General features: G+C 48.4%; 1 protein-coding gene across 1 annotated transcript; it reads left to right on the top strand.

Annotated features, from left to right (window-relative positions):
- The first annotated feature begins 1,395 nt into the window (after positions 1-1,395).
- Positions 1,396-10,451, top strand: SLC25A47 (solute carrier family 25, member 47). The gene is made up of 6 exons (XM_008935282.1): positions 1,396-1,423; positions 7,160-7,203; positions 7,486-7,557; positions 7,835-8,017; positions 9,051-9,324; positions 10,165-10,451. Exons 1-6 carry the CDS (start codon positions 1,396-1,398, stop codon positions 10,449-10,451), a joined length of 888 nt encoding a protein of 295 aa, XP_008933530.1.
- Positions 10,452-11,684: the final 1,233 nt, after the last annotated feature.

Here is an 11,684-nt window from a genome sequence, read left to right on the forward strand (position 1 = left end):
GCAGAAAGTGTTCAGGGAAGGATATGTAAGAAATTATGGGAAGCAAGTTGCTAAAAATCCTTTCATTTTCTGTTCCCAGAAAATCTGAGCCCCCCACACTGAGCTGTGCTATATGTTGCTGACACATCAGCTCATTCAGCAAGAAATAGGTTCTTGTGAATTTGTAGGACACAGTGCTAATGACTAAAGTCCTCAGCTCCTCTGAAGGTGACCCAGGAGGCAGTAGCCGTGAAATTCTCTTTTCCCTTTGCTGCCAGTGTGCCTTGGCTCTGACCTGGGGAAACCTCTTCAAAAGGAGTACAATTCAGGTCACAGCTTGGCAAGCCCTTCAGTGCATCAGGACTTTAGTTTCCAGTTCACTCTGGGCAAAACTTAACATCTCCCATGCAGATGTGGCAGCCCTCTGGCATGGGGCTGTTGTGCAAAAATAGGCAATATGGCATTTTCTTGAGGTCTGGATTCCTCTTGAACAGCAGATCTCTCTCTCTGTGCTTTTCTTTCCCCTGTTGAGTTCACCACCCTGTGGTGGGTGTAGATTAGGAAGAAAAAATGAGGTGCTGGATCAGTCTCCCAGCAAAATCCACCTCCCACCTCCCCTACAGGGCAAAGCACTGGAGTATCGGCAGCAGCAATTGTGATTCCTACTTTGCCCCTGAGTTTGGCAAGGAGCTGACACTGGAAAGGGGGCTGGGAGACTGACCTTTTGGTCTGAAAGGGAAGGAAATGCTTTGTAAATGGTTGAATTAATTTCTGGGCTTCACCATGTGTATAGACAATAAGCAGATAAGAATCCAGGGGCATCTAGGTAGAAGTTTAGAGTCAGCTGTGTGGGTTAGGAAAGCCAAGGAAAATCCCTTGGGAAGGGCACAAGGAATTTTCCTTGAGAAGGGTGTCTTCTCCATCAGAATGAGGAAGGGTGGGGTTGGATGGAGGGAGGAAGCATCTCATACACAGCCACCATGGCTCAAGGCAAGAGTGTCCTCCGGCAAACAAGTGTGCAGCGCTGCCTTCTGGGGTTAATAAGTACACTGGGGAATGGCCCCTGCCCAGCCAGCATTACCCTGCCAAGCAGCACCCCTTGCGGTCTTCCAGGCAGAAAGGCACTGGGAACAGCAGCTCTGGCACGGCGCTGCAGGGCTTCACAGGATTACTTATTCACTGTGTTCCTGGAACAGCTCCAGGCTTCCCGTCGCTGCCGACAGTGTACAAATTCATCAAGTATCCACAAGGCTCCCAGTCCCCAGGGACAAGAGGAGACCGTAGGAGGGTGGCTCATGTTGCAGATCACACTGTCTCCAAAGGACCCGCAGGGCTCTGGGAAGACGGAACCGATACCCTCCCTTCTCCTACCTCCCTAACACTTAATCAGGGCAGTCAAGAGCTGACTCAGTCTGGATGGAGTTCGTTGCCGGGGCCATCGGAGGTAAATACATAAAGTACTGCTTGTTGATAACAGCAACTCGCTGTGTTTCCTTCTTGTTCAGCTAGTGGGCAGGTCTCAGTGGTAATGCTGAGAGTTTTTTTTGACAGGAGATGCTTGTTGGAAGGGCATTCTTCTTTATCAAGTAGAAAATGTCATCAGAGGCTCACAGAACTACTGGACAGGCAGTGCTGCAGTTTGGTCAGCTGAGGTCGTTGCCCTGGAGTCTCCTCCAGTGTAATTCCAGTGGGACCGGGCAAAACTCTGATAGGAAGAGACAAAGTGGAATATGTTGTGTGCAGATATGACCTGACAAGTGACGCCCAGACAGCAAAACCTCACGTGTCTGCTGCCTGGGGGCCCCGGCAGGCTACAGGGGTCGTGGCTCTGGGGGACTGAGGTTGCAGTTTTGAGGTGAGAGGAGCAGAGGCATGGATTTTGCAGTGAAGATCTGAATGAATGACCTTTATCTTAAGTTAAGCAGTGTTTGCAGCTGTGATGGTAATTTCAGTGCCGGCATGCTATGTAGCAAGCTTTGATCTGGGAGAAAGTAGGTTAGCCACATATGAAAAAAGTAAGAGGGGAAAAGTGTGATTTCATTCTAGACATTTTCAGACCATGTACTCCTCAAACACCGCTTTGTTTTAAAGAACAAACTGTAGCAAGGTCTCATTTATTTTCTGAAACCTTGTTAGATTTAGTGGAATATCTAATACTAAGACAAGAACCTTGTGCAGCTGCCACAAAGGCCAGGTAAACCTGCTAAATGGCTGAGACTCCTAGCCCAAGCCTGTGTGTCAGGTCTCTTTGAGATGATTTGCTGAAATTTGGCAATTTCCCTAACCAGAAGCAGCCTGCGGTCTTGGTGCAGGTGTGAATTTTCTGGGAAGGACCAGAATGAGTTTTACCCTGCAGCCCCTTATTGCTCATTACCCAAAATATTCAAGTGGGGCAAAGTCTGGTGTCTCAGCAGCATCCAGTCCTGGAAGTGCCTGCTGCTTGGACTCTTGGCCTTCCTCATAGTGCTGGGGCACCCTGCTAGGGAAGGACCCTTCATGGGAGAGGAGGTTATAACCACCCCCTCCATGACAACTTGCCTTTCTCCTCCTCTTTCCTTGCTGACTTTAAGATGGTAGCCCTGTGCTGAGGCTGGCAATGGGACATCCACCCCAGAAGGATTCACCAAACCTCCTCTGAGACATCGTGTTAACGATCTGGTTCAGCTCAGCAGGGCAGTGACAGTTGTGCTCACTGCTTGGACTCCTTTGCTTTTGTTGGCACAGTTGTGGTTGTTTAAAGATAAACTTTTGCAAAGGAATGTGAATATTGGAAAACACAGTTTCCAAGTGGCCATTCACCTTGGCATGCTGCCCCTGCTCCTGTGTGAAGCTGTGGTTTGTGTGAAGCCTCCCTGCCTGGGCACTAGCATCATGTGTGGCCTGGCTGTGCAGCAAGCATCTCCCATGGGTGCCCTGGGAATGGGCTCAGCTGGGGAGGGTGCAGCCTTAGGAGCTCCAGCTGGGATCAGAAATGTCTTTGCTTGTTTTAGTGCCTTTTGCTGACCTCAGGGTGTCAGAGAACAAGATTTTCCATTCTTCATCTGTGTCCAGCTTGGGGATTTTCTAAGAGGGTAATGCACTTTTCACCAGCAGACTGGGGTGTTTTCTGGCATGCTGTTCTCTGCTGGGAGCTTGCACGTAGCTAACCTTGCTTAGGTACCTGGGCAGGGCTTCAAAGCCATAGTCCTGACCCTGAGATGGGACAGCTTCCAGGGGTGGGGCAGATTTCCTGTGAGGACTGGGAGGTTTCTGGTGCTGAGCTTGTTTCATGGCTTGTGTTCATTAGACCTGAAGCAGTTTTCGCATTCCCAAGGAGGCTGCAAACCCAGCTGGAGTGCATCACACAACTCAAGAGGCAGCAGACATAATAACAGAGTTTTTGCCTAGTAAATTACATTCTTGGTACCTTTATCTATTTTCTTAGTGTTTTGGAGAAAGCATGGCTTATACACCTCTAAAAACCAGTAGAGATGCTGTATTTTGGAATCCCATGTAATGCTTCAGCCTGCACAATACTGTGCATCTCCTCTGAGCTGTTGCTTCTGTGGCCATGGGACAAGCTCAGCATCTTCAGCCCAGGACACAGTGACCTGCTGTGACTCAAGATGGAATGAAGATGAGAGAAACATACTTAATGATGGTGGAAACTTTCAATAACCACCAAATGGGGCTGGATATCCTCAAAACAGCTGATCTGTAAGGATGAACTTCCTGGCCAATAAAGCTGAGTAGGAGGTTGGATGAGAGACCTCCTGAGGTTCCTTCCAACTTGAATTTTCCTATGATCCCACGTGTGTTTTCTAGCCCTGCTATGGCAGCAGCCTGGGCCATGGCAGGGGATAGGTATTGATGATTAGGAATATTGACAACTAGACAACTCTTATGCCAGGCTTAAATATTTAGGAAGGGGAGGCTGAGTTTCTCCCAGCAGTGGTAGAGCAGCAAGGTCTGCAGCATCCCCAGGCTTCTCCATGTCTTATTTCAAGGCTACACAGCAGTCGCATGTGGTCCAAGGTCAGATAAAGTAGTCCACCTATGAAGGGAACATGTCATCTCCTTATGGCTAAAGCAGCTCCTGCTGGCCACTGCTACTGGATGGAGTTTAACATGTTTAGGGTATGAGGCACTACTTCTGTTCCCAGCTCCTCACAAAGTGAAGGACTTTGGAAGTCGCTGTCTGCCCATCCAGTGCATGGGCCATGATCCCAGCTTCTCCCTGGGTCTCTCAGCCAGGGGTTTGCCAACAGCTCGGAGCTGTTGCAGCCTGATGGGCTCCATAAGGCTGCTGCTTGCTCTCTGCTGGTCATCACTGCAGTGGCCATCCTGCCAGGGTCCCTCCTTAATTGAATTGCCTGGTCGAAGTGGCCCGACTCGTGAAGACACTGTGAGTAATCCAGTTTTGTCTCCCTGCCCCGTGTGTGTGTGCAGGGGATGCCGCAGTCTCTGCGCAATACCCGAGAGTATCTCAGATAAAGGAGGCACCAAAAATGGCTAACTACAACCCAGCCTGGTTTTGGCATTTGTTTTTGGCCCAGTGCATTGTTGCACGGAGGGAGTCCCACAGGCTCTCTCTCCATATATGCATGCTATACATGGCCGGCCTTGTTCGATTCTGCTGTGCAAAGGGGGCGTGTGTGGGTCATGCTATCTTTGTCCCAGGCTATTTATATGGCGTGACATTGTGAAGAGCACTTCTTCCTCAGCCTTTGATGGACTTCACTGAGCTCCTCAGCTCTGACAACTTAACTGCCTTGAGTGCTTTGGCTCTTAAGGAGCTCAGTTCATGGCAGGCTGTGGTTCAAAGATTTGAGGTGGGAGCAGTGGAAAATTTACCTCTCAAGCAAAGATGTTTGGTTCCTGCTAGACCCAACCTGAGTGGGAGCCCTTAGGACTGAGAAGCAATGGGAAATAGGCTGTTTTGAGGGAAACCTGCTTTATTTTGTCTATGTTGCTGCTGTCTTTGCATTTTAAGGTGTGAATAGTGCAATTTCTCCAGAAGAGAGGACAATTCTTGTTGAACAGTGACCCAAATCAGCCTTGGTACCTGACATGCATGCTCCTTCCTCCCTTCTGAGCTGATGGAGCAAGCCAGAGCTTAGTTGAGCAAGCCACACAGGCCCCCTCAATCACCAGTGTCAAGTCAGTCTGCATCCACTGCTTTTAAGGTTCAGGAAGTCTGAAAAAGATGCAGTGCCAAATTGTCCCTTCTGTGACCTCTGAGTCAGCACAGTCACACTGACATTGGCTTATGTGCTGCTCTTCCCTGTCTGGTGGGGTCTGTGTTTCCAATCTGCAAATTCCCTCTGGCTGGGAATTGGGGACAGTGCAGGTGACCCTGGGTGACTTTGTGCATTGTCACGCTCTGCCCAGACCAGAGGTGTTGCTCCTCTGAGCTGTATTACGCTGCCTGTGTATTCTGCCATCACTGTCTCTCTTCCAGCCTGATCTCATTTTGGCTTTGAAATACAGAAGTTGGCTTCTTGGACCATTTTTCATCTTCATTGCTATTTATCTGGTGGCATATTTTGATAGAGGTTTTTGCAGAACAAACCTCACTTTTCTGCAAGCGAGACGCTGTTGGTTGTTTTCTTCTGAGTAATGCACCTTGGGATTGTCTCCTGGTGACTCACACCAGCAGCTGCTGCTTGTTTCCAATATGTAGCAGAGCTTTCCAGAGCTTCCAAGCAGCCATGTAATCACAAGTGAATGTCTAGTGAAATGCCCACAGCAACTAATACATTAAGTATATTGTTTGTAATTTTTTTAAAGAAGGGCTCAATGAGAGGCAGTTTCCAACCTGTGAGCCACCAGATGTGCACTGTATCTGTGACTGCCTCCCTCCCTGAAGGGCTCGTCCAGCACTTTGATGAACCTGATCTCTGCCTAAATAACTTACATGGTTACAGCCCTGTCATCCCCCTGGCTTGATTTCCTCTCAGATGACCTGACAGTTGATGTACTGGGATGAAGTTAGCTGTGGTATCTGCCCACAGATGCATTCAGATCAGTGCTAACCGCAGCGAGGTAAGGGCAGGGATGCCGGGTGAGCTGGTTGTTACTGTGAGCAGGAGAAGTCCATGCTGGAGTTCTTTTGCTCTTCTTACCTACCATTAAGGCAGAAAATTTGTCTCGTAGGAGTGGTGCGTTTCCAGCTCCTGTGGCTATTTTAAGGTCTCAGAACGTGCCTGGGTGTTGAGAGAGGATTGCTCCCTCTGTCCCCCGCTAGCCGTGCGGCCAGTGCCGCGGGTGGGGTGCTGTGGTCAGGCGGGGTGCCCCCCGCTAATCCCTGGCTGAGCCGTAATCCTGCTGAGCCCGAGCGGCGCGGGGCGGGCGGTGCCCCTGCGGAGCAGAGCACAGCCGAGCAGAGCAGAGCAGAGCCCCCGGGCCTGAAAGTGCTCCACGCGACCTCGGCTCTTGCTCCTTGCTCTGCTTTCCTAGCAGTGGTCACTGTGTGCAGGAGATGCACTCAGTCCTACTCTGGCCATAGAGACCAGTGCCCATTGAACTCCTCATCCAGGGCTCTAGATGTGCTCTGTAAGCTTCAGGCAGCACGTGTCCAATCCCTGGCATGGAGGCAGAAGGAATACCTCTCCTGGCTTTAAGACAAATTGCTGAGAACTTGTAGTGCATGAGGACCACCTCTCTTTTATAGATGTCCTTGTGACTTTTATTCCTTAATATCTCCAAGTCAAGCATGAAGAACTAGAAATTGCTTCAAGACCCTCTTGTGTGAGTAGGGATGCTCCACATCTCACACAGGCGTGCCTGGTCATACTCCAAAGATGCTTTACTGCCTAAGATGAGAGGGGGAAAAGAAACAGTCCAATATCACACATCCCTTCAACTTTCCTGCAGCAGTGCTTTCTGCGTTGTCCCCATTCCCAGCTTGTACCATGGCATTACTCCTCTGGATGAGTTTCCTGTGGCCCTTCGATTCCTCCTGCAAATGCACCTTTGTCATGCAGAGATATCTGTGCATTTGCTCTTGGCTCAAATATTGTCTCTGGAGCTCAAGATGCCAAGCATGGCAGGGCTCTGAAGCTGTGTTTCTCTGCCATTCCCTCAATACCTTCCTGCAATAGGGGAAAATGGTCTGTGTTTGCTGACAAGGTCGTTCTTAACAAGACCTTAATAATGTGATGTGTGCTGTTAACTATCTCCAATGCATTCTCTGTTTCAGGTGGTCTAAGCACAGCAGTGGGTTATCCGCTGGACACAGTGAAGGTACCTGTTGGAGCTTTATTTCTTGACTACAGACTGAAAATAGACAGGCCTTTTTGCTTTGCCCCTCCTTTTTAGAAAACTAGTCCCCTGACATTGCTTTCATTTTGTTGTAGTGACATACTTCACTTTATTTGATTGTGTTGTTTTAAACTTTTTTTTTAAAGGAGAAAAAGGAAATTGATGATGCTGTTTTCTGGCTAATCATCTAGTTTGCTATGGCACTTGTTGATTTTTTTTTTTTAATCTGATATCTGCATTTTAAAGTTGCTCCTGTATTCCTAGGTGAGAATTCAGACCGAGAGGCATTACAATGGCATTTGGCACTGCATTCAGGAAACATATAAGACAGAAAAAGTAGGTACTTCTCATCAGAATTGTTGATACTGGTTACAGATGCCTTGTTTCAGAGAAGCAGAGCTGCCTCTGTTGGTTTGGGGAGGATGGGCAGCAGTTACATACAACCATTTGTGCAGAGAATGGTCCGGATGAAATTTAGCTTTGCTGATATGCTGATATGTTGTAAGACAGGAGTAAATTTTTGGCTCAGCAATATGTAGCCAGTATTTTTGGGCAGATGTTTTCCCATGCTGTTCCCTCCTTAACACGTTCTTTTTCCTCTCTTTCCGACTAGGTTTGGGGATTTTACAAAGGTATGTCTGCCTCGGTCCTCACAGTATCAGTGATTTCTTCTGTTTCCTTTGGCACATACAGAAACTTCCTCTGTGGCATCTGCAGGCTGCGATACGGGGCCGCAGATGCGAAGCCGTCCGAGCTGGATGTTGCTCTTGCCGGCGGTGCTGCCGGTGCTGCCCGGGTAGGTAAACAGCTGGGAGGGGAAGCACAGCAAGGGCTCTTGTTCACAGGAGGCTGGAAAAGCAGGGCACGTTCGCTGCCTGGGAGGCTGCGACAAGCCCAGTGGGACTGTGTTCAGAGGAGAGGGTCATGCTCTGCCCCCGCCGGCTCCGCAGCCTGGCTGAACTCTGCCAGGCAGCTCCTGCCAGTGGTGCTTTAGAGCTCCAAAACACTTCAGAACATGCTGTTAAGAATGACCCTGGCAGCAAGTGCAGGAAGAGGAAGAAAAACAACCCGGGCAACAAACTTTCCCAGTGGCTTTGGTGGTATGTTGGTGTAAGAAAGACGAAGCGAGTGAGCCGCTGCGCAGGCTGGAGCTCCCACCGCAGGCCTGGCGCAGTGCTGCCGTAGGAACGGGCACGGCACAGCGTTTCCTCAGGGCCTAAAGCCCGGCAGGGCACCACCGAGAAGCCATGCTGGCTGGCAGGAGCATGATGCCAGGACAGGGAGGTGAGGCTGAATCCAGGAGCCGTTTCCCATAAGCAGATGGATTTCTGTTGAGCAGCAGAGCTCTCCCAGGTGGCATGCTGGGCAGAAACGCACGTCTGCTCACAGGCAATCCTCTTACAGAGCAGTCCAGATGGCTGGGTTTCTAGGTGTTTCCTAGCAGGCAATGACTCTGCTTAACACAGGTTAAGTTTTTTTAAAGGCTTTATAGCCTTGGTTCCAAACGCTGATGTATACAAGAGCTCTGATGTGTGCTGCCCTATAGCTGAGGACATCCCCTTTCCATGCCCATCTGGTTTAATAAGTCGTTACAGGTTGTTTAATATCCTCTGTTGATTTCTGCCTCACCTCCCACTCTGCACAGTGCAGCTTACATGCATGTCCTGCTGCTGGGTGGGATTTAGCACAGACAGAGGGGAGGAGGCTGGAACTTGCTGTCTTCAGGTAGTCTTATTGCCTGAAAAGGTGGGAGACAAGGAATTATGCAGGAGAGGGATCAAAACACCATTTAAATATGAAGATTAAAATACCATCCTCTGATGTTGCAGGTTGTGTTCATGACCCCTAGTGAAGTGGCTAAGGTTCGCATGCAGACTCAGAGGAATCCACATCCTTCCATTGCCTCTCCCCAGCCTGTTCCCAAGCCAAAGTACCGAGGGTCTCTGCATTGCCTGAAGGTGATTGCCAAGGAGGAAGGTTTTGGGGGTCTCTACAAAGGCTGCTCTGCATTACTCTGCAGGGATTGCTCTTCTACTGCAATATATTTCCTCACCTATTCTGCTCTGTGTGACGGGCTCACACCAGCTGGCACAAATGAACCAGGTAGGTATTGGAAAGCACTGGTTATTACCTCCAAAACTCAGCTTATTTAGTACCACACTAAGAAGGAAATCAGGCTCTCAGCAAACATCACTCAGTACTTATAAAACCTCACCCAGATCCAGTCCTTGTATGGGGATGCTGTGTTTGCTTCCTGGTGCCACAGGGCCATTTGTGACCTCCTGACATGGGTGCCCCCAGCCTGTGTGCAAGGGCTGCATTAGCATGACCTTGTTCCTCAGCAGCTACACCTCTCCTTGCAGAAGGGGTGTTTACGGCATGCTCTGGTGCCTGGTATGTGGGTATGAAATCCTCTTAATGCAGAAATAGGACATGTAACTAGAAATGAAACATGGAGAAACCTCCCAGGAGCCATCATGAAGCACAGATCAGTCATTCCAGAGCTGGAAAATAAATTCTAGGTACAGAATGTAAAGACACTGAAGTTTCCTGCTTGCGATTTGGCTCCCAAATCTTCACTTTGAGAATAGATCGAATAGGTGACACTCAGCAAAGGGCATCTTCCTGAGAATTATAAGAATAAGTAGTCCCCAGCTGAAGAGGGTGTGAGTACTCCCGAGCTGCATCACCTTTAGTTTGTGTGGTGTTAAAATAGATGCTGCCTCTGCATGAGCAAGTATCATGTACTCAAAATCTGAGTGTGCTGTGAAATTAAGAGGTCACACGGCTTGTGTGATATCACTGGAAACACAACTGCAAGTGCTGGACAGAATAACGGCTAAAAACATGAAAGTTAAGGAAGTTAGCTGACAAATCTGAGCTGCTTGTAGCCATGAGTGCAACGCCCACATTAACTGCTCCTTGCTTCACTCTTTCCTGCAGGTTTCCTCACTGTGCTGCTTTCTGGTGGTTTTGCTGGAGTCCTGGCCTGGGGATTAGCTACTCCCTTGGATGTCATCAAATCACGGATGCAGACAAATGAATTGGGCCAGCACAAGTACAAAGGCCTCGTCCACTGTGCTAGGGAGAGTGTGAGAAAGGAGGGTGCAAAAGTGCTTTTCAAAGGATTGGGTTTAAACTGCATTCGTGCCTTTCCTGTGAACATGGTGGTGTTTGTAACGTACGAGGCTGTACTGAGATTTACAGACCATTATACAAACAAAAGATAAAGGTTCAGAGGTGTATGTAGTTTAGGGTGTTTATTTAAATTTTTTTTTGAAATATGACACCCACAAACAAGTGCTCCTTTGCTAGCCAGCCTGGAGCAGCATGGACATTTCAGCACAAAGCAGGATGAGTGATGGCCTTGCTTTATTCTTACAGGATTACGAACTCATCAGGGAGTCTTGGATTTATATACAACTTCCTTTTTAGCTCATTAATGTATTTAGACTGTAGCTGCTGCATAGGCCCTTGAAACGCTGGCAAATATTTGTGCTCTAAAAAGCTGCTAGCCTGATCAGAGGTTTTGGTATTAATTTTATTTTCTACTGGCACAGAAAATGATCTTCACAACCAAGGCAAGAGCTGAGGGGAATTTGTGTAAGATTTAACACTATTCAGTGTGTGCTCTTTACAAGTAATCCATGCATTGCATTCACTGAGTAACATATATACTTGTACTTCAGGCTGCGACTTTCCTTCCCAGCTGTAACTTTCCCCCAGTACTCTGCAATTATATCCCTTTGGTGGCAGCTGAAACATGAATCTCCTTGTTTTTTTCCTGTCATTATTTAACGATTGCCAGACTCGGTCCGTTGACGTAATCGTGCTAACGGCCTCACTGAAAGCGAAACCGGGCGTGGGTTCCTGCAAGCCACGTGATTTTCCCGCTGGGCAGCCCTGAGCCTCAGCCCCCTCCCCGAGACTGAGGGCACGGCGCTGCTCCAGGGCTTAGCACAGCCCGGGCGGCAATCTGTTCTCGTCGGGGAAGGAGGGTAGGAATAGATGCAAAACTGTTTTCCAGAAGCAAAGGAAAGGCTGCCCTAAAATCTGTGCACCAAAGGGGTTAGGCAAGTTAAAGGAGGATGGCAACGTTGCAGAATATAATTGAGATTTACAACTGCAAAAAGGTGTGTATTTTTATCCCTTCAATCTACGCCGTTGGGAGCAGCCAAATATTTCTTTGTCAAAGGTACATCTGGAAAGAATTTCTGGCTTTCTCAGTTATTTCTTTTTCACAAAAGTATAAAGTTTGATCAACATGTCAGTTGAAAAAAAGACCCGGCACTATTGTTTCAGAAGAACCACTAAACCCAGAAATGCTTTATCTTCCTCATTCTGCCTCAGCAGTAGCATATATATTTTTCTATCTCCATTTTAATCCCAGGATGTTGACACCTGGAGCAGCCTGGATCCAGCCCCTGTCAGATTCTGCTGAAAGTGTGATTTTTTTTGAGGGA

Source organism: Merops nubicus, unplaced genomic scaffold, assembly GCF_000691845.1.
Source record: "Merops nubicus isolate BGI_N331 unplaced genomic scaffold, ASM69184v1 scaffold10422, whole genome shotgun sequence".
Lineage (NCBI taxonomy): Eukaryota > Metazoa > Chordata > Aves > Coraciiformes > Meropidae > Merops > Merops nubicus.